At 37.4% G+C, this 26820-nt stretch overlaps 1 protein-coding gene across 5 annotated transcripts; it reads right to left on the minus strand.

The window, feature by feature from the left end:
- Nucleotides 1-1257: 1257 nt before the first annotated feature.
- Nucleotides 1258-26820, minus strand: LOC126608167 (uncharacterized). 5 transcript variants are annotated; one of them, XM_050275983.1, is made up of 14 exons: nucleotides 26596-26820; nucleotides 26267-26452; nucleotides 25392-25468; nucleotides 25230-25282; nucleotides 24923-25006; nucleotides 19850-19934; nucleotides 19549-19650; nucleotides 5075-5170; nucleotides 2574-2681; nucleotides 2327-2440; nucleotides 2052-2135; nucleotides 1785-1913; nucleotides 1468-1649; nucleotides 1266-1346 (listed from the first exon to the last, which is right to left on the minus strand). In XM_050275983.1, exons 7-13 carry the CDS (start codon nucleotides 19591-19593, stop codon nucleotides 1515-1517), a joined length of 711 nt encoding a protein of 236 aa, XP_050131940.1. In that variant the 5' UTR covers nucleotides 19594-19650; nucleotides 19850-19934; nucleotides 24923-25006; nucleotides 25230-25282; nucleotides 25392-25468; nucleotides 26267-26452; nucleotides 26596-26820; the 3' UTR covers nucleotides 1266-1346; nucleotides 1468-1514. The 5 variants fall into 5 exon arrangements, with proteins under 5 accessions (XP_050131938.1, XP_050131939.1, XP_050131941.1 ...); XM_050275981.1 differs by having other exon boundaries at nucleotides 1258-1649; XM_050275982.1 differs by having other exon boundaries at nucleotides 1258-1649; nucleotides 19549-19697.

Consider the following 26820-nt stretch of genomic DNA (forward strand, 5'->3'; position numbering starts at 1 on the left):
AGATTAACAACAGAGACTGCATTCAATTGGATGTTCAGAATCGCCATCACACCCTGTAGAATGTTACCCAGTGAGCAAATGTGACAGCTAATTAAAAATCACCATGAGGAATGCACTAGTGAATCAAGCTAATTTATTACAGTTCAACTGTCCCAGTCCACACTGCTAGTGTAAGCTCCATGGCCGCCTTTAGCACAATCATTAGAGGGTAGAGCATTGAGGAACCATGCAAGTTTTTCTTTAAACTGTATGGTAGAGGGACGGTCATTTTGAACATCTGAGTGACGAAAGCACTGACCGCAAAATTGAAAAATGAGAATTGATCTATTCCCTCCTAGACAAACAAATTTAGTTAAAAACATTTCTCTATCATGCCATGCCTATATTACCATAATACACACTCCACCAAAGAACAATTAAAAACACACATACAAACGGACAATTCAAACACATATTAAAAAGCACTATACTATTTGATAAGTAGGCAACCGACTTACAGACCTGAAGATAGGAGTCTCGGGGAAGAACAATCTTTTGTTCCAAACCAGGCTGAATTCTGGTGCACAATGCCTGTAAAGTTTGAAAGAATCAGAAGTTAACTGAGGAAGGTGTGCGCACAAACAGTAAAATGGATATTCACATGGATATCAAATATATGATGAGTTAGGGGGGAAAATTATAAAACTCACAATGCTAGCCAATGCAAATGCAGCAAAGATGGAAATGACAACTATCTAGACTCCCCAAAGGCTGAGAATGGGAGCATGGATCTCCTGCAAGTGCAAAACAAAAAAAAGAGAAAAACAGCACTGTTAGAAATTTAGGTAAGCAGAAAGCAAATGACTATCATCACAGAATTACCACACTTTTGAAATAAAAAAATAGCATCGAAGTTTTTATTGATAACCCAACATTCTAATTCTTAAAGGTTTAAGCTCTTAAACATAGAAAAGTATGAAAATGATGGTAATTCCAACTGCCTATAACATCCCTATGATCTATCCATGTTGTTTTGTACGAGTAAAAAAGCAATCACCTTCATATAACGAGTCAGTAAACTGGGATTTTTCTGATCAATACCTAAATAAGACAGCATTCAAAAGAAAAACATAATATGAGAATAAGAGTAGGGTAGATTGAAAATTAGTGTTGGCATTAAGGAAAATGCATCAATCTGAATCAAGTTATAGAAAATATTCTGATACCTTTGTCAGAGTTAGTATATGATGAAATTTTCATGCATGGGTAACAATCAACCCTCTTATCCTCAGTTCTCCAAAAATAAAAAACAATCAAAGCTACAAATGCAGTAACTTGAAGGAGGAAGTCCAGCAAAACAGCTAGTGCTGCAGAAGAATGTGCAAGAGAAAGTTTGGAGAATAGGCCTGAGGTAAGACAGGAAGACAACAAAAACGTACTACAACTATTTCACTTATCCAAAGTTTATCATGGATCAGAATTTCCAACCTGCAAACATGGAGAATACGCGGCATGCTGACATAGGAATAAAACTTCTAAGTGCGAATGCTAAAACCTCTGATAGACCAGCTAGTGTTATTGATGGTCCAACTTCCACAACTTCCACAAGGCAACTGCAAGGGTTGCCGTTTGACAGCATTCACCAGTATACACATATTATCTACCCCAACCTGGTAAGATTATAGACTCCGGAATATTATAAACTGCGACAAAATCAGTCACCTGTAAACATTATGAACAATTTGGTTTGTATAGAAATATATATGATATACATTATATATATGTAGGGATGTCGAGGAACTTACAGCTAGAACAAGAAATGGGATAACTTCCATGATGATTAAGGTAGATTTTACACCTATAACACTGAAAAATCCCACTGATCCAAGAACGGACAGCATGACAAGCACAACACCAGAGAGACCAAGCAATACCTGAACTCAACCGTGCACAATTGTAGTTATATAAACGATGTCTCAGTTTTGAATCAAAGGAAAACCAAACAACGTACACATAAGGACGGTATTTTCCAGTCAATTAAAAAAGAAAACTAAAAATAGTTGAGAACATACCTTAGACGAAATGTAAAATAATGACAAACGAGGTGAGTCGCCCAAAGTAAGAGAGATATAAGCAAACATTACAAGGTAGCTTATCTGCAATGAAATACGAAACCATAAATGGATGGTAATTTAAAAGATTCAAATGATGGAACTTGTTCCATATAAACGAATAAAAATACTTAAACCACAGAATACATCATGTACAGTACTTGTGCATTACAGTATTCTGAGCTTTGATTATAAAAGGAAGCAAGCAACTAAAACGAAAGAGAGAAAATACTTACCAATATTGTAATAGCATCTGCTGTACTTTCTCTTTGAAGTTCTTCTTCAACAGAACTTTCCGATGAAAAAGAAAGTGTTAAGTTTCTAGATTGCTCCATTTGCAACAATTCATCCTGTCACAGGCAAAAAACTAATGTTAACGGTTATGAGAGAAATATGTCTACTTTCATTCAGGACAGGAAGGTAACATGAACAAGAACGCAAAAAATAAACAATTACAAGAATTATGCTAGACAAAGAGTAAACCTTTGCAAGCTCAATAAAGGCCTTCTCCCATGCCACTGCTCTTTCAATTTCATTCCCGTCATTACTAAGAGCATTGTTTACGGGATAAGTTTCAAGAAATGCTGATGCCTGCATTGAAAAAAAATCATAATGGTCAATAAATACTCAAAGAATTTAATCTTCTTATCAACTTGAGGAAAGGGGATCGTACAACTTGTAAGGATTGCAAAGTTATACCGGAAGAGAGCTTGGCTAATCAACATCGCTTGTTGGTGATGGATGTACATATCAAAAGAGAGAGAAAAAAGAACAAGACCTGGAAGTGCCCAAGGGCTAGATGGTGGAATCTAAAAGGAGAAAAACAAGCCATTTTCAAAGAGAAAGTGATCACCCAATACGTGTGGGATAGAGAGGGGGAAGCTAGCCAAAGGTGGGATTTCATGGCTAGTTGTATCCGAAAAGTAGCAAAAGAGGTATTAGGAGAGTCCAAGGGCTTTGCTCCACACCAAAAGGAATCTTGGTGGTGGAATGAGGAGGTACAAACAAAGGTGAAGGCCAAGAAGGAATGTTGTAAAGCCCTATACAAGGATAGGACCGATGAAAATAGTGAAAGGTATAGAATAGCGAAGCAGGAGGCGAAGAAAGCTGTGAGAGAAGCTAAGTTAGCGGCTTATGACTATATGTATAAGCGACTAGATACCAAAGAAGGAGAGTTGGATATCTATGAACTAGCTAGAGCATGGGAATAGAAGACAAGGGACCTAAACCAAGTGAGGTGCATCAAGGATGTAATGAGGATGGAAAAGTTCTTGCTACAGAGAACGCGGTCAAAGACAGATGGAGAGGTTATTTTCATAATCTTTTCAATGAAGGACATGAAATGAGTACTTCTTTGGGGGAGTTGAGTAACTCAGAAGAGTGTAGAAACTACTCCTTTTACTACCGAATCAGGAAGGAAGAAGTGGTTGTAGCTTTGAAAAAGATGAAACATAGAAAAGCAATGGGTCCAGATGATATACCAATCGAAGTGTGGAAAGTCTTGGGAGAGATGGGTATAGCATGGCTCACAGACCTTTTCAATAAAATTTTGAAAATGAAGAAGATGCCAAATGAGTGGCGAAAGAGCACTTTGGTGCCTATCTACAAGAATAAGGGTGACATACAAAATTGCATGAACTATAGGGGTATTAAGCTAATGAGTCATACAATGAAGCTCTGGGAGAGAGTCATTGAGCATAAATTGAGGCAAGAGACACGGGTTTCGGACAACCAATTCGGGTTCATGCCAAGGCGCTCAACCATGGAGGCAATCTATCTCTTACGAAGATTGATGGAAAGATATAGAGATAGGAAAAAGGATTTACACATGGTCCTTATAGATTTGGAAAAAGCGTATGATAGGGTCCCAATAGACATTCTTTGGAGGATTTTAGAGAAGAAAGGAGCACGAGTAGCATATATCCAAGCTATAAAGGATATATATGATGGAGCAAAGACTGCCGTAAGAACTCATGAAGGACAAACCGAAAGCTTCCCCATAACTGTTGGGTTACATCAAGGCTCATCCTTAAGTCCTTACCTTTTTGCATTGGTAATGGATGAGTTAATGGGACATATTCAAGATGATATTCCCTGGTGTATGCTTTTCGCAGATGATATAGTGTTGATAGATGAAACTCAGGAAGGGATAAATGCGAAGTTTAACCTTTGGAGAGAAGTGTTGGAATCTAAAGGTCTTCGCCTAAGCCGATCAAAGACAGAATATATGGAGTGCAAGTTCGATGCAAATGGAGGCCAAAATGAGTTAGGGGTGAGGATCAGAGATCAGGAAGTACCAAAGAGCGACCGCTTTCTCTACCTAGGATCTGTGTTGCAAAAGAACGGAGAATTAGATGGAGACCTCAACCATAAAATACAAGCTGGATGGATGAAGTGGAAGAGTGCATCCGACGTGTTGTGTGACCGCCGTATGCCACTGAAGCTCAAGGAAAATTTTTATAGGACGACAATAAGGCCGGCGATGCTGTATGGCACGGAATGTTGGGCGGTGAAGCATCAACACGTACATAAAATGGGTGTAGCGGAGATGAGGATGCTTAGTTGGATGTGTGGGCACATAAGAAAGGATAAGATTAGGAATGAGGATATCCGAGGTAAAGTAGGAGTAGCCGAAATTAAAGGAAAGATGAGAGAAAATTGGTTACGGTGGTTTGGACATGTGCAAAGAAGGCCTACTAACGCTCCAGTTAGAAGATGTAACTATGGGACAGAGGTCCAGGGCCGAAAGGGTAGAGGAAGACCTAGGAAAACTTTGGAAGAGACTCTAAGAAAAGACTTAGAGTGCTTGGATCTAACGGAGGACATGACACAGAACCGAGCGCAATGGCGTTCTAGGATTCATATAGCCGACCCCACTTAGTGGGAAAAGACTTTGTTGTTGTTGTTGTTGTTGTTGTTGTTGTTGATCAACTTGAAAAGATTAAAAAAATGAATTTGTTCATGAAAAAACAGAAAATCATTACCTCGGAGTAGTTTTTCCCAGAGAAGCTTCCTAATGCTGTGCTAGGATCAAGAGGACCTTTAAACGCACTCATACATGTGTCAGCAGATGAATAGTGCTTCAATAACACAAAACACAAATGTTAACATGTCTACTTTCCATAACAGTATTTCCATATTGTTTGAGAAATTTGGAATGCTCAAGCAAGTAAATCAATTATAGAACATGCTGGAGAGAAATGTAAGCATATTAAAATGTGAGGATGGTCATCTGGCCAGATGACTCCGGCTTATCTAGAAGAAAAAAAGGGAAAATATGGACAGATATCTGCATCTCATCCTTTGAAAACATGAGCAGAAAATAGATGCACATAATGTATATCAAGCAGTTTGACCGGTATCAGATGCATTAGTTCTATCCATCAGCCTTAAATAAAAATTAGTAAAAACAATATTTTTCATCACCAACCCTGGCATTTTAACAATAACATACCTATAATGATAATGATCATGCACACTACAATAATGCACGTATCATGGATCATGGACCATGAATCATGGATCATGAAGCAATAACAAACGCACCTCACTATCTAAAACAGCTTTAAAAAATATTACAAACATAATACTGTAGACCCAACTTTGTCTTACAAACCCTGATACTATCACATTCACATGTTAAATTTCACCATTCATGCTCTATCAAAAGTAACACACAGTTCATCGTAATGTTCATAGACATTGTCATTTCAGTAGTCGTTTACACTGGAAATGATGGCTCAAAAGAAACAAAAAATATCTAGAACAGTTGATATAGATATACATAATCTCAACAACAACAACAACAACAACAACAACAAAGCCTTTTCCCACTAAGTGGGGTCGGCTATGTGAATCCTAGAACGCCATTGCGCTCGGTTTTGTGTCATGTCCTCCGTTAGATCCAAGTACTCTAAGTCTTTTTTTAGGGTCTCTTCCAAAGTTTTCCTAGGTCTTCCTTTACCCCTTCGGCCCTGAACCTCTGTCCCGTAGTCACATCTTTGAACTGGAGCGTCAGTAGGCCTTCTTTGCACATGTCCAACCCACTCATTCCTAATCTTATCCTTTCTCGTGAGACCACACCTCCAACGAAGGATCCTCATCTCCGCTACACCCATTTTGTGTACGTGTTGATGCTTCACCACCCAACATTCTGTGACATACAGCATCGCCGACCTTATTGCTGTCCTATAAAATTTTCTCTTGAGCTTCAGTGGCATACGACGGTCACACAACACGCCGGATGCACTTTTCCACTTCATCCATCCCGCTTGTATTCTATATATTCTGTCTTTGATCGGCTTAGGTGAAGACCTTTAGATTCCAACACTTCTTTCCAAAGGTTAAGCTTCACATTTACCCCTTCCTGAGTTTCATCTATCAACCCTATATCGTCTGCGAAAAGCATAGACCAAGGAATAACATCTTGAATATGTCCTGTTAACTCATCCATTACCAATGCAAAAAGGTAGGGACTTAAGGATTGTTGATGCACAAAATCAGTGAGGACTTTGGTACACCAGAAAGTATTAAGTTTGTGACATTCACTAGATTGCTCCGGTCATTAGTGTGGATAAGTATGTAAAAGGATAGAGACAGGAGAGCAAACACAAGATGTACGTGGTTCACCCAGATTGGTTATGTCCACGGAGTAGAGGAGTTCTCATTAATTGTGAAGGGTTTACACAAGTACATAGGTTCAAGTGAATGATTTAGTACAAATGGCATTAGGAAATATTTTGGGAGAATGATCTCCTTTTATAGAAGAGAGTTTCTAGCCTTGTTCTGACATTGACACGTGTCGTGTTGTGATTGGCTTCCGATGTTGACATGTGTCGCGCTATGATTGGCTTCTGATGTCGACATGTGTCACTTTGTGATTGGCCTCCTCGTTGGAGGGAAACTCTTCTGGGTCCTTGAGGGTATAACGTTGATCGGTGCTCGGTAGTTTCGGGATTGGTCAAGTATGGTACAAACAATGCTCCCCTAAGTTTCCAAGTGAGGGAAGCTCCTCGGTTGGGGACTTGCAAGATCCAAGCCGCTGAGTAATCACGAAACTTCTAAGTACCGAAGTGTGGTATCGTCTTCACTTGCCTTATCTATCTCATAGGTAGATGTGGCATCTTCTTTGGAAGTACTATTCCTCCGTCCAGGGGTGGTATCTTTAACTGGTGGAGATGCACAAGGTAGTGTATCAATTTCACTTGAAGCTTACTTGTAGTTTCAGGCTTGGTCAAACGCGATACAAACCATGTAGTAGGAGTCCCCCAAGTCGCCGAGTTAGGGGATCTGCTGAAAGAGGTGACAGACAAGGTAAGCAATCAGAGCTCCAAGCAATCAGTCCCATATCAGAAGTTTGATTTCGAGTTCCGACTGATTGTTCTCATTCTCCTTATCTTGCAGGTAGCATGAAGGATAAAGAGAAGAAAAGGAGAAGAGATGATATGAGATACTTTTGCTTTTGAAGAAGTAACTTTCCACAGGCTTATTCTTGAACTGGGTTGGAGGGTTTTCTGGTTTCCTCCAGAGTATAAGGCCGACTCAAGAATTTGAGGGTCAAAACAAGTCCATCAAATCTAGAGTACGTTTGACCCTGCTGATATGGGATACTTTTGTTGTTGACAAAGTAGTGGAAGTATCGACACGTGTTCTGTTACGCTTGTCTCCACATGCTTCCTTGTATCCTTCTCACTTGCCCTATCTGTTCCTCAGGCAGATGTGGTATCTTCTCTGGAAGCATAAGATGTTGAAGATGAGTACTCGAGAGCAATGCAGGTAAGTAATCAGGTAAGGGGTTCCAGGCAGTTAGTTTCTGACTGGAAGCTTGATTCCAAGTGCTGATTGATTGCTCTTTTTCTCCTTGACTTGCAGGTAAGAACAAGGCCAAAGGAAAAGACAGGGAAAAAGCATGATATGGGATACTCTTGCTTTTAACCCTGATGATATGAGATATTCTTGCTCTGGTGTAGCTTGTTTGTAGAGGTATTATCGGGGGGAAAGAAAGCTGAGTATTTCGAGAGGCTTCATTGGGAGTGCCCTCTCAGATATGAGGAAGGGTTGAACATTTTTGCAGGTCTGCCTATCCGTTGAGGATGAAGGTCGACATATATAGAAATCTCCCTAACAACAAGTAGTAATGCTATTCCTTTACCCTTCTTGGTCATAGCACTAGATTCACACTTCAAATAATTTATAGATGGAAATTATAAGAATATACCTCAAAACAATACTTTAAGGACGCGTTTACTAATCCGTAATTGGATTGAGGAGGAATTGGATTGAAGTGGAATCAGAATTAGATTCCTGTTGAAGTTGTTTACCAAAACTGTCTGGAATCAGAGTATGAATGACATTGATGTATACAAACTGTTTACTAATTCACATTAATCGGAATGATAACTAATGTGATTACTGAAGTACCCCTATTTTAACTAATTTATTTTATATGCTAATTATTTTTAGTAAAACTTTTATTCTTTTATTTTTTTTTTAAAATTTTTTACTAGAGAGAATAATTTTTTTTCTTTTATATAACTTTTAAATTTTCCTAATTGCAAAGATTACTTCAAGTTTGATATGAAAGAATCAATTTTTATTTGCTTCTAATCCTTAATCACCCTAAATCCTATTAGAAATACCTACATAAAGTAAACTAAAATAACATTTTACTTCCTTCTCTCTTCCCCCTTTCTTTCCGCGTTCTTTTTCTGCAACCCTTTCCCCATTCTTTCCCCAATACGCAATATAACATTTTACTTCCTTCTCTCTCTTCCCCCTTTCTTTCCCCATTCTTTTTCTGCAACCCTTTCTTTCCCCTTTCTTTCACCAGTACGCAGTATCCACACCCCACCATCCAATCTCAGGAGGAACTATGTGTTGGAAATGTGCCCTAAAGCCAATCATGTGATGATACTTTATGGACATTTCACATGTTAAACTAATCTAGTTTAACATATAAAGGGCATAGATTATTGTTTGAGCCGTCTCATATAAATGTTATATGCTTAAACGATAAAGTCCAAGGAATTTGTGATTGAGAGAATGTAATCTAATGAAGTTAGATTCTTGAGACCATTCTTTCGTAGACACATCCTAAACGTTCCTGATCATAGGATTGCCAATTGGGCATTGACAGTCCGTCAAGATCGGTACGTACTATGTCTTCTCTCAGGGAGAGTGATAAGTCTCGAATCATTGGTGTGTGTGACATCAAGACAAGTACGGTAGGTGCTCAATAGAGAATGAGTTCACTGAACGCGATCAACGAAGAGTTCTCATATTCCATGTCACATAAGAACTCATGGTTGGGATAATGCAAAGTAGTCCTTTGACCTGAGGCATCATAGTTGTCTTGTGGTTAAGACCTTGATCTTTGATTATGTCAAAGTCATCCCACCAGGAGGGTGTCCACGGCATCGTTGGGGTCAAGCCGCTTAGCTATGGAGACAAGTGAATGCGCAACAAGGGATCTCTAACCTTCAAACCGTTTGAGGGAGAATACTCTATGATATGATTTGAATCTTTGGCCAAAGTATGAATGAGATTAGGGAATGCGTTCCGAATCACATTCAAGGTAATCATATAAGCACAAGACACACATTGGATAGTAGACATGAGAAAATAAACTATCAAACCAAACAATGTGGTCAAGAGTATTAGATTAGAGAAGGACCGTATTGCATTTGTAATCTCGAACTGAATAGGTTCTCTAACCTCTTCTGATTAGCTTGGGTAACCATGATATGCTGCTAGGTGTCACTCATGGTTTGTGGAAGCCCTAAACGTGTATAATCACTAAAGGGAGAATTGAAAATAGTTTCAATTCACAATCGATGTAAAATGGTTTTAATCGCCCACTACCTCGCTAAAAGGAACCTAATGGATCGCACACCGTGAAAGGTGGAGATTGGAGATTAAACGGAAATGAGTAAGAATGATTAAATGGTTTAATCATTTATTTATGGCAAGGATTAATTAATATGTTAATTAATCAAACGAATTAGTTCGTTAAAGACATCGGGATAGTTTTGGACCTTAAGGCCCAATGGGCTTCGAACGTCAAGCCCATTAACTTAAGTTGTATGACAATTTAATGAATGAAGATTCATTAAAGCCCAAAAGCCCAAATCCCTTAGAATGGCCGGCCATAATGGTGATGAATTAGGGTTTTTGGTTGTTTAGGTCACTTAAAGAAGTGACTATATAAATGACTTTATAGCCAAATATTCATTAAGTGAATAAAGTGAAAAATGGGTTTATTTTGGGGAAAATAGGTGAGAATTGTCTCTCCATTTTCTCTCTAAAGAGGCCAACACCTTGGAGGGTACATCTAGCAATCCTACTACTCCAAGGTCACTCATTTCTTCTACAATCGAACCTTGGTGTCGAGAATTAGAGGTTCTCAATTTTGGGAACTTGGAGAACCTATTCTTCCATCCAAATCCATGGATCTAAGAAGCAAGGAATGAAGGCCCTTATCTCTTTGGGTGATTAGCCTTTGCTTATGCAAAGAGGAATCTACAAAGGTATTAATTTCAACTCACTTATGTTTTGAGTTGATTATTGGTTCACCAATCTACTAGGCTTTGAATTTCATGGGTAAATGTTTTGTTTTTGAGTGCATGTAAGCATGATTCCGCCTTTAATTGTTAATTGCATGCTATATGATGTTGCTCAAATGAACATGTTTTACAAAATAAATCCTTCAAGTGGTATCAGAGCCTAGGTCTAGTAGTTGGTGAATCCTTTTGTGTTTTGTAGTTCATAAGTTTGTGATCTAAAAGTTGTAATTGTTACAAGCTTTATTCTTGCTTCTTTGAAAGTAAATTTTGTTGGAAAATTTGCTATCTCAAATGTTGTAGATGTTGTTCATATGAGCATGAATATTGGAGCTAAAATTTGGTGCCATGCTTTTGGGAAAATTCGGCCAAAATCAAAGGGTGATTTTTTGGGTTCTTATTTGACTTGTTAAAAGTGTTTTAATGTGTTCTTTGGAACCCCTAAGTACCCTAGTTTGGTTAGATGTTATTTCCCTTAAGTAAGAATGGTTTTGGAATGTTTTTTGGTGGAAAAAGTTCATGGAAAAATTTGGGTTTTTCATGGATGTTCTTCATTGTTCTTAATGTTCTTGCCAAGAACAAAAAGGTTTGGTGTTTTGATTCAAAGTTTTGAATTATTTCATAAAGTATATGTGATATGTTTTTAAATGATTTATTATGTATTTAAAGTGTTAGATATTTGTATAAATGATGATTGAAATAATTGTGATTGAATTATTTCATAAACTTATCTTACATACACTTGCATGTTTTTGACAAAACTCACTAATCAACACACACACCAACCTTATCCCTCCCCAAAACCAGCCACTCCCTCAAAGGGAGTACTTTTGGGGCTTTTATGCAATTACATAAAGTTTTGATACTTTTGTGTATTTGCACTTTGGCCCAAAAGTTTACGTTTTTACGTTAAGGTCCAAAACGCTAAAGGACAAATTGTTTTGATCCTTTAATGATGTTTTTGCATTATTAAAAGTTTGGGTTCTAGTTGTATTTACATGAAGTTGTGACTTTTGTGTATTATACAAAGTGACCCCAAAAGTTTTTGTTATTGCAATATGGCCCAAAAGTTGAGGTTAATTGCATGATGGCCCAAATAGGATGAGAACAAAATTGTTTTGTCTCTTTAAATGAGAATTGGATTTTCATTTTGTTTAGCTCCATTTAAATCAATCTTATGGATACAAAAACCAAATGAAAATGTTGCATTCAATTAATTAGTTAAAGTGTTAATTAATTAAAGGGTGATTATGAACCTAAGCCTAATATAATTGAGCTATGTGAAAGGCGTTTCAAATTTGTTTGAACCATGGGAATGTGTAGATTAGATTTTGGTTGTAATTTGATTTGATCAAATGTTGTAAAAGGGCTTAAGCTCTTCTTTACTTTAAAGTAATTTGTTATATGCAAATGTTGTAATGAGCATAAGCTCACCTTTACTTTGAAGTACTTCTTTCTTGCTTTATACGATATGCATGAAAATGAAGTAGTTGGGTCCAACGCCCCTAAGACAACACGCCTTAATGTGATTAAACGCGTAACTAAAATCAATCACCATTCCTAGACCGAGATTCAACACAAGGCTCGTGTTGAATCTAAACAAAGGTTCATAATCATCCTTAGGCCCTAAGGCAACTATGTAGTCCATCAAATGAATGCAAAGTTTATGTTAGTAGTATCATATACTCTTGCTTTAAAAATCGTTTTAAAAGCATAGTGGGAGTATTATGTACAACTAAAACAAAGGGATGGACCAATAGTTGTAATAGGACCAAAATAGTTTTAATAGAGATTAAAGTGTATGTTTATATGTGATGAGACACAAAACCCTCAACAAAACCAATATTAAGTTGATAAGCGGAGAGTGCTTTGAACACTCTTTCGTGGCCTTCCACCGTGGTAGGCTCCGATCGTTTGTGACTCGTACACCGGCTTCACCCTATAATGGGGGAGTACAAAGTGCGTGCTTACACTCAGGAGGAGTTCTATATACATACATGATGAAGTGAGGTAGGCAACGAGTTTAGCCAACATGATATAATTCTGAGGCTATGCTTGAACCCCTACATGAACTAGGCATGGTGGGAATGACTTAACTAAGTGCAATGACGCCAACATGATATAATTCTGAGGCATCACTCTCTAGAGGCCAAATAAGACGGGTACTTGCATTAGTTGCAAATGAGTAAGCGTACTCTCTCATTATTATTAATGCTAGCCAACATGATATAATTCTGAGGTGGGCTTGGTAATAGTGAGCCTCCCATAACCTACTAGGAGTTTCATCCAAAACTCTCGAATTCCTATGAGGGATATGGAATTTGCCAAAAATAGTGGGTGGTGCTATTTGATTTAAAGACCCAAATCAAATGGCTTAAAATCAATCAATCTATATTCGTTATGTATTTGATTACCAATATATTTGAAAACGCTATCCAACACTTGACAAAACCGAACGTTTAGTTTACGGACTTGGTACTACAAAACCATAGATTGTCTTTAATGGCTTGTAAAAGTACCAAAGTAGTCTCATCCTCACAATCTTACTATTGATAATGTATCATTAGAAGAATATGTTAGAAAAGGTCTATCATAAAGAGGACAACACTTTTAATGTCATAATTCTTCAATTACAAATTGTTGTATGAAGAAATAGGAGTTGCTTTGAACAACTCTTAGTCAATACAAACTCTTAGTGCTTGTTTCTTTGTTACATGAACAAGGAACTTGAGAAGAAAGCACAAAGGCATGAACACTTTATGTGCCATGTTTCTTCACTTACAAATTGTTGTATGAAGAAATGAGAGTTGCCTTGTACAACTCTTGAAGGTTTGTAATTATGTTTAGAACATAATGGTTGGTTGACAAAAATAGTCCATTAACATGGACTTATGATGATTTTGAATCATTGAATGTTGAAGTGATAAACCACTTAACGAGACGGAAACTAGGCAAGGACTTCACCTTTGTGTCCCTTTCCTAATGGTTCACTAAGTTTATTGTAAACTATGTAGTGAACAATAACCACATGCTCTCCAAAATTGTTTGATGTGTATAACACAATTGAGAAAGGTTTCAAGAGAGATAGTGGGAGTTTAAGGACCATGTCTAATGTAGTCAAAGGTGAAAGTCAGATAAAGAAGTTAAAATAACTCCAAGGGAACAAACTTTCTTTATGAAAGGATGGACATTGGAAAGGGTATTTGCAAGAAATGTCTTGCAAGTGTCAAGAACACACCTTTCGAAGGTGTTGTAAAATGTTCTTGAAAAGTTCAAAACAGTTGGTTCTTCTACTTGAATGCATGATTCCGTATTAGTAACGAAGCTTTACAATCGTTGTAAAAGTGTGACTAATAAGAAGTAGAAGATATATGAGAGAAGAGAAAGTACTTCACATTCGAAGCGTGAATCAAATGGAGATCTCTGCGAAAGCAGATGGTACTTACTTCCTCATATGAACTACCAAAGAAATTGGAAAAACATAGATTGTCTTTGTATTCCAATTTTAAGGAACTAAATTCCGTCACTATGTGAAATGGATAAATGTTTTGTTTGACAAAACAATGTTCTTTATTAATCAATGATTGGATTATGGTAATCTAATTAATTATCTCTATAGTAGAGATAATATGGTAGTGTTAACTGTTTAGAAAATAATGATGCTTAAAACCCAAAAAGTTGCAAGGTAGTGACGAATCCCAACTAAAGTTGTGATACCTCTAAAACATAAATTACGAGTTGGCATAAATGGACGCTTTGGATCATTAGGTCCGGATCCAATACCTTCTTGTTAAAATTGTATGGAGACGAAATGTTCGAATCTTTATTCTTTTGGAAAGAAGAAAGAATCACAAAGTTGTTGAGGTTAATTCACTTAAATGTTAGTGGCACTTGTCCACAAACATAATATTACTCATGTTGAATAACATTCACCGAAGATCACTCTCGGTTGGACTATAGTTTATTTTGAATAAACACAAGTCCGAATACTTTGCAAAATGTTTCAAAGAATTCAAGTAATGTAAGTTGATGAGTAAGACATCTAAAGTATTTACCTCCTTAGATTTGATCCAAGGAAAGGTAACACTTTAGATGAGTTTCCTTGAAAGATATCAAGGAAAATAGCATCATAAGATAATATATTTCTCCATTAGGAGAAGAACGAACAAGAATAAGATTTAGTTCGTTAAATGTTATCTATTACCCATATATAGGATATATACTTCTAAAAACAATATGATTGTCAATGAGAAGATCTTCCAATATTTTCATGACTCCATAAGATGTAGTTGGAAAGAAAGACAAATCTTAAGCATGTTAAAGATTTGGGGTTGTGTGCTAACAAGCAATATTTGTTTGATAACAATCTTGTAGGATATCCTTAAAATAACTTTTGGATATCGCTTCTATAAACCAACTAACAAATGTTGTTTTGTTGGGTAGTTCATTGTAATTCTACAATGTGATTTGCCTAAAAGCAAATGAACGAGAGATAGAACTCAAAGAATGGGTTCTTTGAGAGACAAGAAAGTAATCAACAAATATAACAACCTAGTTCCTATACCACAAGCTCCAAGGTAGTCGATAAGGATTTATAAACCGTCTCAGTTGAATGGTTTTGAACTTTATGACTATGTCATAGAAGTTACACCTCTTACTTCGATAGAAATAAGAATGAAAAATCCTTATGACTACATTGAGTGCATATACGATATATACTCAAGGAAATGGTAAAGTACCATTTGACTCGAAATAATGAAACCTTCAAAGCTAATTGGTAGCTTAAGGTGACTACAATCAAATAGAATGGTTGACTTTAAAGGAACCATTTTTGACGTAGTCTTAGTTTCAATAAATTCGAAGATTGCTAGCTACAACTAAATGGTGATTCAATGTTTTGACATAATATGGGTTTCCGAAACCATTATTAAGATAGTCTTGATAATATATGTCTAAAACTATGAATCACAAGACATGAAAGTTGTAGAGATCCATCCATCATGGATCTTAGCAAGTTAGTGGGAGCTATTTGCATTTTATGAGAAAAAGGATCAAATCGTTTGATTTCTCATAAAGATGTAAATGAATCTTTTGTTTACTAGTTTTACAAAAGATTAGTGGGAGTTAATCATGTTCCTAAAAATTTAAATATATATGATATATTAATTTTGGAAATGAAAAGAATACTTCTTCGTTAAAGTTATGACTTTAATACATTATATGAAGATAGAATGTATTTGGGAGATATAGTCTATATACATGGGATGGAAATCTATAATGATATATTTCATGATATAATTGGATTATATCAATCCCTAATAATAGACAATGGATGCTAGGAAGTTTCTCATATGATGATAAACTTCAATATGAAGGACGATTCTAGTGAGACTAGCAAGTTGCCCTTCTCAAAGGGAATGTACCATTTGACTCCCAAAGAAATAATGCGTAAATTGAATCCTTTATGCATACGCAGAAAGGTGATTTATGTATTTCATATTGTATGAAAAACATTGATATGAGTTGTACCTAGAACGGTACAAGACGATATCAGTGCAAGCCCAGGATCAGAACCATGGCAACTGTCAAGTGAGTCCTTAAGTATTTGAGAAATACTAAAGGATAAATTCCTCAAAGAATGAGGAAGAATTAGAGTAACGTAAGGGAAGCGTAAATGTATTAGATTATGAATCTAATCCATCATTGGATGTTTCTTCATTATGAATGAAGAGATAAACGAACATCTCTTTATTATGACTAAAGAGATATTTGGATGGAAACATTAAAGTAATGACTTTAGTGTGTTCCATTATGAATGCAAGATATATTGCCATATAGAAGTTTACAACAATGTTGTTTGGATGGGAAAGTTCATTTATGAACTCTCTATTCGGTTCCAACCAGAAAGTGTTTGACACTAATGGGGCGATAGCTCAAGCCTGGGAATCAAGGTCTCATCAAAATCCGAACACAAATGAGAGACTAAACCACATGATTGAGAATCATGTATAATGGTGACGTCGTTATTCTCAAGGTTGCTTCTGTGGATAACACATATAGATATCCACTGCCTAGGCCTACTATTCAGCCATTTATGAAATGACTACAGAAGAGATATCATCATTGATGATCAAGCTGATTGGCTCTAGTGCAAGTGGGAGATTGTTGGAAATGTGCCCTAAAGCCAATCATGTGATGATACTTTATGGACATTTCACATGTTAAACTAATCTAGTTTAACATATAAAGGGCATAGATTATTGTTTGAGCCGTCTCATATAAATGTTATATGCTTAAACGATAAAGTCCAAGGAATTTGTGATTGAGAGAATGTAATCTAATGAAGTTAGATTCTTGAGGCCATTCTTTCGTAGACACATCCTAAACGTTCCTGATCATAGGATTGCCAATTGGGCATTGACAGTCCGTCAAGATCGGTACGTACTATGTCTTCTCTCAGGGAGAGTGATAAGTCTCGAATCATTGGTGTGTGTGACATCAAGACAAGTACGGTAGGTGCTCAATAGAGAATGAGTTCACTGAACGCGATCAACGAAGAGTTCTCATATTCCATGTCACATAAGAACTCATGGTTGGGATAATGCAAAGTAGTCCTTTGACCTGAGGCATCATAGTTGTCTTGTGGTTAAGACCTTGATCTTTGATTATGTCAAAGTCATCCCACCAGGAGGGTGTCCACGGCATCGTTGGGGTCAAGCCGCTTAGCTATGGAGACAAGTGAATGCGCAACAAGGGATCTCTAACCTTCAAACCGTTTGAGGGAGAATACTCTATGATATGATTTGAATCTTTGGCCAAAGTATGAATGAGATTAGGGAATGCGTTCCGAATCACATTCAAGGTAATCATATAAGCACAAGACACACATTGGATAGTAGACATGAGAAAATAAACTATCAAACCAAACAATGTGGTCAAGAGTATTAGATTAGAGAAGGACCGTATTGCATTTGTAATCTCGAACTGAATAGGTTCTCTAACCTCTTCTGATTAGCTTGGGTAACCATGATATGCTGCTAGGTGTCACTCATGGTTTGTGGAAGCCCTAAACGTGTATAATCACTAAAGGGAGAATTGAAAATAGTTTCAATTCACAATCGATGTAAAATGGTTTTAATCGCCCACTACCTCGCTAAAAGGAACCTAATGGATCGCACACCGTGAAAGGTGGAGATTGGAGATTAAACGGAAATGAGTAAGAATGATTAAATGGTTTAATCATTTATTTATGGCAAGGATTAATTAATATGTTAATTAATCAAACGAATTAGTTCGTTAAAGACATCGGGATAGTTTTGGACCTTAAGGCCCAATGGGCTTCGAACGTCAAGCCCATTAACTTAAGTTGTATGACAATTTAATGAATGAAGATTCATTAAAGCCCAAAAGCCCAAATCCCTTAGAATGGCCGGCCATAATGGTGATGAATTAGGGTTTTTGGTTGTTTAGGTCACTTAAAGAAGTGACTATATAAATGACTTTATAGCCAAATATTCATTAAGTGAATAAAGTGAAAAATGGGTTTATTTTGGGGAAAATAGGTGAGAATTGTCTCTCCATTTTCTCTCTAAAGAGGCCAACACCTTGGAGGGTACATCTAGCAATCCTACTACTCCAAGGTCACTCATTTCTTCTACAATCGAACCTTGGTGTCGAGAATTAGAGGTTCTCAATTTTGGGAACTTGGAGAACCTATTCTTCCATCCAAATCCATGGATCTAAGAAGCAAGGAATGAAGGCCCTTATCTCTTTGGGTGATTAGCCTTTGCTTATGCAAAGAGGAATCTACAAAGGTATTAATTTCAACTCACTTATGTTTTGAGTTGATTATTGGTTCACCAATCTACTAGGCTTTGAATTTCATGGGTAAATGTTTTGTTTTTGAGTGCATGTAAGCATGATTCCGCCTTTAATTGTTAATTGCATGCTATATGATGTTGCTCAAATGAACATGTTTTACAAAATAAATCCTTCACTATGAAGCCACGACCCACCCCATCAACAAAAAAAATCCAATTTTCAGGGTGAAAGTGATAAAAGTTCTTTCCTTCTCTTTTGTTTGAGTCTGCAAATCGCAATTTCCTTGAGGATTTGGGCGTTCGTTGTTCCAGATCATGTTCGTCGTTGTGCCGTCGTTTCAAACCCCGGTCGATCGTTGTTCCAAATCGCAGGCGTTCGTCGTTCAGTGCTACTGCGTTTCAGATTGCAAAGGTAGGGTGGTATGTGTTGTGAGAGAAACAAATACAGAGGAGAATGATTGATGAAGGTAGAAGTTGTTTTAGGAATATACATGGGTATTTTGGGTAGAAAATTTTGATTCGTGATGGAGCTCTCTACCCGGAATTCAATTACCACCTCTATAGAGGGAATCCAAATCCGAAGAAATCCGAAATTGAACTCCTGAAATTGGCTGGACCCCACATAAAATCTGATTCCCCAGTTGCTAGTAAATTGCAGAATGCTTGGGGAGGAATTCAATTCCGTTTCTCTCCATTCCACTCCCGATTTGTAAACACGCCATAAGTGTTCAAGCCCACCATAATCATCATAAGTTGCAGGATCCATTTTAAAATACTGGAACCATGAAGAGAAGAGAGAAAATGTTAATAACAATTTTAAAAATACCTAGGTTCTTCAGCTATACTGGAACCATTAGGCAATTCATGGATCCATTGGTGACAATGCAATAATTTTTTATTTTTTATTCTGAAAAAATGAAGAAATTGTGGTATAACACCTTAGAAAAGAAAACCAACACACTGTCAATGCAAGTTACATATTTAGCTAAACAATCAAATCAAAATCAAAAGTTTTGTATACCATTTTAATATTGGTACCCATAATGCATCAACCAAAAGTAGGCCATCAAGAATAGTTACCTGTAGGACACTTTGAATGGTGCAATCTTTGTCCATTGGGTTCATGCAAATATCAGCAAGACATATCGCCGAACCAGAATATTTTGCTTTAATTCCAGCAACCTGTCAAAGATGAGTAATGTAGTCTAAGACGTATTCTTTTACCACACCTGAAATTCAGAAAAACAGAAATAACAAAAAACAACTGGAGTACATATCAAAACAAAGAAAATTTTTAGTCTCGTATAGCCCATCCAATCTTATAAGATAAACACTTAAACTCTGAAGATAATATTAGAGTCTGGATTGGAAGGACAAATACCTTGTTCTGTATCTCAAAAAGTAGCTTAATATTGTCCTCTGTCACAATACTAGGCGAGTTACCATGAGTTGTCGCCTAATATTAGCTGCAAAAAAAAAAAAAGGTGTGACATAAGTTTATCCGCAATTTCAACGCTAAAGGAGTAGAGTTGAAAAACAAATACAACTTCACCTATACTACAGCAGGCTTCTCATACCAACAAAAAAGTGATGAAGATATGTAACGTCTAGATAAAAAGAAAAGGCAACTCATTAATAAAAAGAAAAGTTGGCTCATCCCAATTCTGCTACATTGGAAAGTTAACCTCATTGCATTGAGTAAAGTATAACACCTCATAAGATGAAAAATGTTAGATTATTAAGTTTGTTGAAAGTAGTGGTTCTATCCACTATGTAAACTTAGGATTGTTCATGTAAGCAGTTTTAACTGCATGGCTAAATAAACCCTAGTTTTTAGGGATCAGTAGAAGTTGGTTTCTTTCAGACTTAGTCATTTACCACGTTTAGGTTACTGTTTAACGTGGGTTGCATTTTTACCTTTCAGTTATGTAAGGCTTATATATAGCCGGTTTGCTTTTGATAAATGTTAAGCGATTTTCCTCCCAGTTTGCAAAGATCTCATTCGATAAACACTTGGTTCTAACATTTGGTATCAGAGCCCCAACCTGGGGCTCTTGATTGAAGCTTGAGAGATAGTAATCTTTTGAGTGAAGAGGTACGAGAATATGGCAGGAGAAGGAAGTGGCTTTGTGCAAGCATCCATTCCAAAACTAGATGGGCATTATGACCACTGGGCGATGCTTATGGAAAACTTCCTACGTTCAAAGGAATATTGGAGTCTTGTGGAGCATGGAATCCTTGCAGCAGCAGAAGGAGCTCAATCCTCGGAGGGGCAACGGAAAGTGCTCGAAGATCAAAAGTTGAAGGATCTAAATGCTAAGAACTACTTGTTTCAAGCAATTGATCGAGCTGTTTTGGAAACAATCTTGAACAAGGATACGGCTAAGGAGATTTGGGATTCGTTGAAGCAGAAGTATCAAGGGACTGCTTGAGTCAAGCGAGCACAGTTGCAGGCACTTCGAAAGGAGTTTGAGATGCTTCACATGAAGACAGGAGAAATTGTGAATGAGTTTTTTGGTCAAACTCTGACCATAGCCAACAAGAGAAGGATCAATGGTGACAAATTGACAGATGTAGAGGTCATTGAGAAGATCTTGAGATTGATGACTCCTAAATATGACTATGTGGTTTGTTCAATTGAGGAATCTAAAGATTTAGACATTCTCTCAATTGATGAACTGCAAAGCAGTTTGCTAGTGCATGAGCAGCGGATGATTAGACATATTGTGGAGGAGCAAGCACTAAAGGTGGCCTATGAAGAGAATTTTGGAGGAAGAGGACGTGGTCGAGGAAGCTATCGTGGAAGAGGTAGAGGAAGAGGTCGACAAAACTTCGACAAGTCAACGATTGAGTGCTATAATTGTCATGAATTAGGGCACTATCAGTATGAGTGTCCTAAGAAAGACAAGGAAGCAAAGGCTAACTATGCAGAAGCTAGTGAAGAAATGTTGCTAATGGCGTACATGGATACTCAGGAGATCAAAGAAGACATTTGGTTCCTAGACTCGGGTTGCAACAATCATATGTGTGGTAAGAGATAGGTATTTTCTGATTTTGATGGAAGTTTTAGAGAAACTGTGAAACTAGGGAACAATACTAGTATAGCTGTTTTGGGAAAAGGAAACATTCGACTACAAGTGAATGGAATGACTCAGGTGATCACAGGAGTTTTCTATGTGCCTGCTTTAAAGAATAATCTTCTAAGTATTGGTCAACTTCAGGAGAGAGGTCTATCTATTCTCATTCAACACGGGAGGTGCAAGATCTATCATCTTGAAAGAGGACTGATCATGGAGACCGTTATGGCTGCAAACTGTATGTTCATTCTTGTTGCTCAGTATCAACTCAATGTCCAGGCATGTTTCAATGTTCTCACAGATGATCCAGTTCAGTTGTGGCATTGCCGATATGAGCACTTGAGTCTTGGTGGCTTAAAGACTCTATAATAGAAGCAGATGGTGAGTGGACTACCTCAGATAAAGGACTCGTCAAGAGTATGCGAGAATTGCTTGGTAGGCAAGCAATCGAGAGATCATTTTCCAAAAAGGAGTACTTGGAGGGCTTGTCAAATTCTACAGCTCGTTCATGCAAATATATGTGGACCAATAAAGCCTACATCTAATAGTAAGAAGAGGTATCTACTCACCCTTATAGATGATTTCAGTCGTAAGACTTGGATCTATTTTTTGATTGAGAAGTCAGAAGCCTTTCGAACCTTTAAAGCTTTCAAAAGTCTTGTGGAGAAAGAAAATGATGCAAGTATTAGAAGTTTGCGCACGGATCGTGGAGGGGAGTTTACATCTCACGAGTTTGTTGAGTTTTGTGTTGAGAATGGGATCCAACGACAACTGACAGCAGCTTACACCCCGTAGCAAAACGGAGTAGCTGAGAATAAGAATCGGACCATCATGAACATGGTTCGAAGCTTATTAACCGAGAAGAAGATGCCAAAGACTTTTTGGCCTGAGGCAGCAAACTGGACAGTTCATGTGCTCAACAGGAGTCCCATATTTGCAGTACCCGAGGAGGCATGGAGTGGTAAGATACCATCAGTAAGTTATTTCAGGGTTTTTGGATGTATTTCATACGTACATATTCCAGACAACAAGAGAACCAAGCTAGATGATAAAAGTATGAAGTGTGTGCTGCTTGGAGTAAGCGTAGGATCGAAGGCCTATTGACTATTTGATCCAATCTCACAGAGGATCATAATCAGTCGTGATGTGAGATTTGATGAGAATAGTAGTTGGGATTGGGATGAGCTTCATCATGAAGCTGTCATAGCAGATTTGGAATGGGATGATGATGAAGATAAAGTAATTGAAGCTGATGAAGTTAATAGTCAGGGAGAAGATGAAGATGGATTCGATGGAAATGAAAATGACACAAGCAACAATAGTGGATCAGATGAAGTCTCAGAAGCAAGTTTATCAAGTCCAGAAGAAAGAAGACCTAGGGCTCCGTCGGTGTGGATGAGAGATTATGTGACGGGAGAGGGATTATCTGAAGAAGAAGACATGGTGCACTTGGCTCTTTTAGCAGACAGTGATCCAATGCATTACAATGAAGCTGTGAAGAGTACTAAATGGAGGAAAGCTATGGATGTTGAAATAGCAGCCATCGAGAGGAACAACACTTGGGAATTGACAGATTTACCTTAAGGTGGGAAGATGATCGGAGTCAAATGGGTTTACAAGACTAAACTAAATGAGAATGGAGAGGTGGACAAGTACAAAGCTCGGCTTGTGGCTAAAGGGTATGCTAAAGAATATGGGGTCCACTATGCTGAAGTATTTGCTCCTGTGGCTAGATTAATACCATTCGGGTTGTAATTGCACTTGCTGCGCAAAGGGAGTGGACAATTCATCAATTGGACGTGAAAAGTGCCTTCTTACATGGAGAAATTAATGAAGAAGTGTTTGTAGAACAGCCACCTGGGTATGTGCAGAGAGGAAAGGAGCATAAAGTTTACAAATTAAGGAAAGCTTTATATGGACTTAAACAAGCCCCTCATGCTTGGTAAAGTCGTATAGAAGCTTATTTCTTGAAGGAAGAGTTTGTGAAGTGTCCCTATGAACACACTTTGTTCATCAAAACTGGAGATGGAGGTAAAATACTCATTGTTTGTCTTTACGTTGATGATCTCATTTATACTGGCAATGATGAATGCATGTTCACTAAGTTTAAGCAGTCGATGATGAATGAATTTGAAATGACCGATCTTGGTAAGATGAGGTACTTCCTTGGAATTGAAGTATTGCAGCAGGTAGATGGAATATTTATTTGCCAAAAAAAATATGCTCAGGAAGTGTTGGAAAGATTTAAAATGGAAAACTGCAATCCAGTGCACAATCCTATTGTTCCAGGTACCAAGTTAACGAAGGATGTGACTGGTGAGAAGGTCGACAACACTTTCTACAAACAGATTATGGGGAGCCTCATGTATCTCACAACCACTCGGCCTGACACTATGTTTGTGGTAAGCTTAATCAGCAGATTTATGGAGTGTCCAACAGAAATGCATTTGGCAGCGGCAAAAAGGGTTTTGAGGTATTTAAAAGGCATGATCAGCCTTGGAATTCTTTACAAAAAAGGAGGACATGTTGAGCTCAGAGGCTACTCAGATAGTGATTATGCAGGTGACTTAGATGATAGAAAGAGCACATCGGGGTATTTGTTCATGTTAAGTTCAGGAGCTGTGTGTTGGTCTTCCAAGAAGCAACCTGTGGTTACGTTATCAACAATTGAAGCCGAATTCATAGCAGCAGCTTCATGTGCTTGTTAGGCAATCTGGTTGAGAAGGATAATGAAGGAGTTAGGTCAAGCTCAGCAAGACTCTACAACGATTTTCTGTGACAATAGCTCATCAATAAAGCTCTCCAGGAATCCTGTAATGCATGGTCGAAGCAAACACATAGATGTACGTTTCCACTTTCTTCGTGATCTGACTAAGGATGAAATTGTGCAGCTGGTTCATTGCAACACTCAAGAACAAATAATAGACATATTAACCAAGCCTTTGAAGACTGATGTCTTTCTGAAGATGCGTGAGCTTATGGGAGTGTGTATGGAACCAGGTATAAACTGATTGCTTAGTAATCAGTTTAAGGGAGGATGTTAGATTATTAAGTTTGTTGAAAGTAGTGGTTCTATCCACTACGTAAACTTAGGATTGTTCATGTAACTAGTTTTAACTGCATGGCTAAATAAACCCTATTTTTTAGGGATCAGTAGAAGTTGGTTTCTTTCAGACTTAGTCATTTACCACGTTTAGGTTACTGTTTAACGTGGGTTGCATTTTTACCTTTCAGTTATGTAAGGCTTATATATAGCCGGTTTGCTTTTGATAAATGTTAAGCGATTTTCCTCCCAGTTTGCAAAGATCTCATTCGATAAACACTTGGTTCTAACAAAAAATAGTTCACCAGAAGAAGAGAGCGTAAGAATGTAGAACCTGCTCAATTCTGTAGAAAGGGGCTAGGTGACTATCAAAAAATTGCTTCTCTTCTGCTGCTTTACTCCCAGGCCCAACCCACAGCTGCAACATCATACATCTTAAGTTGAACAGAATGGTAGAAGTCCAATGATAACATAGAAGGCTTCTAAGGCAAAACAAATCAAAATGTAAACTTATTTATCTAATGACATAAAAAACCATTGCACGCATACAAGGGTTTAAATGCTAAATGTCCACAAGAGAACCCACATCGGGGTACACACGGGAGAGTATAATCTCAAAAAAGAATGGGTTATAAACCAACATCACAAGATTAAGAACTGATGATCCTCATAAGTTAACCATGTTCCATATCTCCTGTAAATCAAAATGTAATCGTTTATGTAAGAAACCAATTCTGCCTTAAAAGAGTCACTGACAGAAAAGTTCGACATGGAGCAATCATTCTGCAAGGAATAGCAATCACCTGAAAATTTTTGACATGTATCCTTGCACAATTGAAAGTTGGACATCATCTCCAATGTGACAAACATCTTCAAATACCTATTACCAACAATTTTCATGAAACATGTGCTTACAGACTCGAGATTATGGCAGTAATATAAGTTGAGCACAAACACAGAAAGCGATTTCATGAAGCAAGTTAACCACAGAAGCTAAAGAGGAAGATAAAACCAGTAGAAAACTATATATTACGGAGACAGTTTTTTGTGGTAAAGAACTTTGCAGATATAGAAGCAAAGAAAATTCTGTAAGCATATGTCAGCCAGAGAGCAGTCTCAGTAAGCTAAAGAATATAACAGCAAAATAATTGAGCACAATATAGAAAATACATCAAGTGTTTAGACTACAGAAAGCTAAAGAGGAAGACTATACTAGAAGAAGAGGTGATAAAAAAATTCCACTGAGAATTCTTCTTTTATAAGAAACTGAAGAAATAGACTCAAAAAATTAACCTCCTAAGCATATTCCCCCTTTATGTGTATGGCTCATCAATGTGGGTGGGTAATCTGACATGATATAAATAATAAATTCATTATTTAACAGGAGAATTTGCAACGTGATAACATAACGGGAAAAGCAAAACATAAATCCAGGAATGTGGCTGGTGAGGTCAGGAATGACATATATGATCCATAAACCTTTGCAGATAGATGATGAAACACAGACAGCTAGCTAAAAGTAATAGAAATGAATGTCGCATGATAGAATGCACGCAAACCGTCAAATAAAAAAATTTCAAAGTAGATTCAAACTTGTAAACATAGACAACGTGAATGATATAAATTCAGATGAGCACATGCATAAGTACATCGCGAAAGAAAGGAAATTGGTCTCCACCTGCATCGGAGGGTTCTCATTCTTCTCCCTGTTAGAATGAACTTCGCCATCGTCCATTACATTCCACCACGGTTCTGTCCTAGAAGCCGGTTTGGTTTTTCTAGTTCGATGAAACAAACCCCACCCAAAGAACACATAAACCAGTACAATATATAGAACAGCAACAGCAAGGTCGATACATTTACCCTGCAGTTGTCACAGAAGTAAAGCGTATAAACAACGCATATAGTTCTGACTTCACAGTATCTACATGAAATCTTCATCCAATATGACCAAGCTAATTCATGTAAGAGACAAAAGCTTAAATATACTAAAACATGCTCTCTCACCTTTATACTGAACATGAACCTCCTTTTCGGGAAACCGGAGAAACTGTGTTAGAACAAACTGTAGCTGAAGGGCAATCACCACAGGAACAGCCCAGTGAATTATCACCGCATGAATAAGTTAGATACATTCAACATAGGTTTCATCCCAGATGACTCAGTAACGCTTGAAAGGAATCTAATGGCATATGGAGAACCTGGCACTTCAGGAGGTGCTTGTTTACCGAT

This window comes from Malus sylvestris, chromosome 16, assembly GCF_916048215.2.
Source record: "Malus sylvestris chromosome 16, drMalSylv7.2, whole genome shotgun sequence".
Taxonomy (NCBI): Eukaryota; Viridiplantae; Streptophyta; class Magnoliopsida; order Rosales; family Rosaceae; genus Malus; species Malus sylvestris.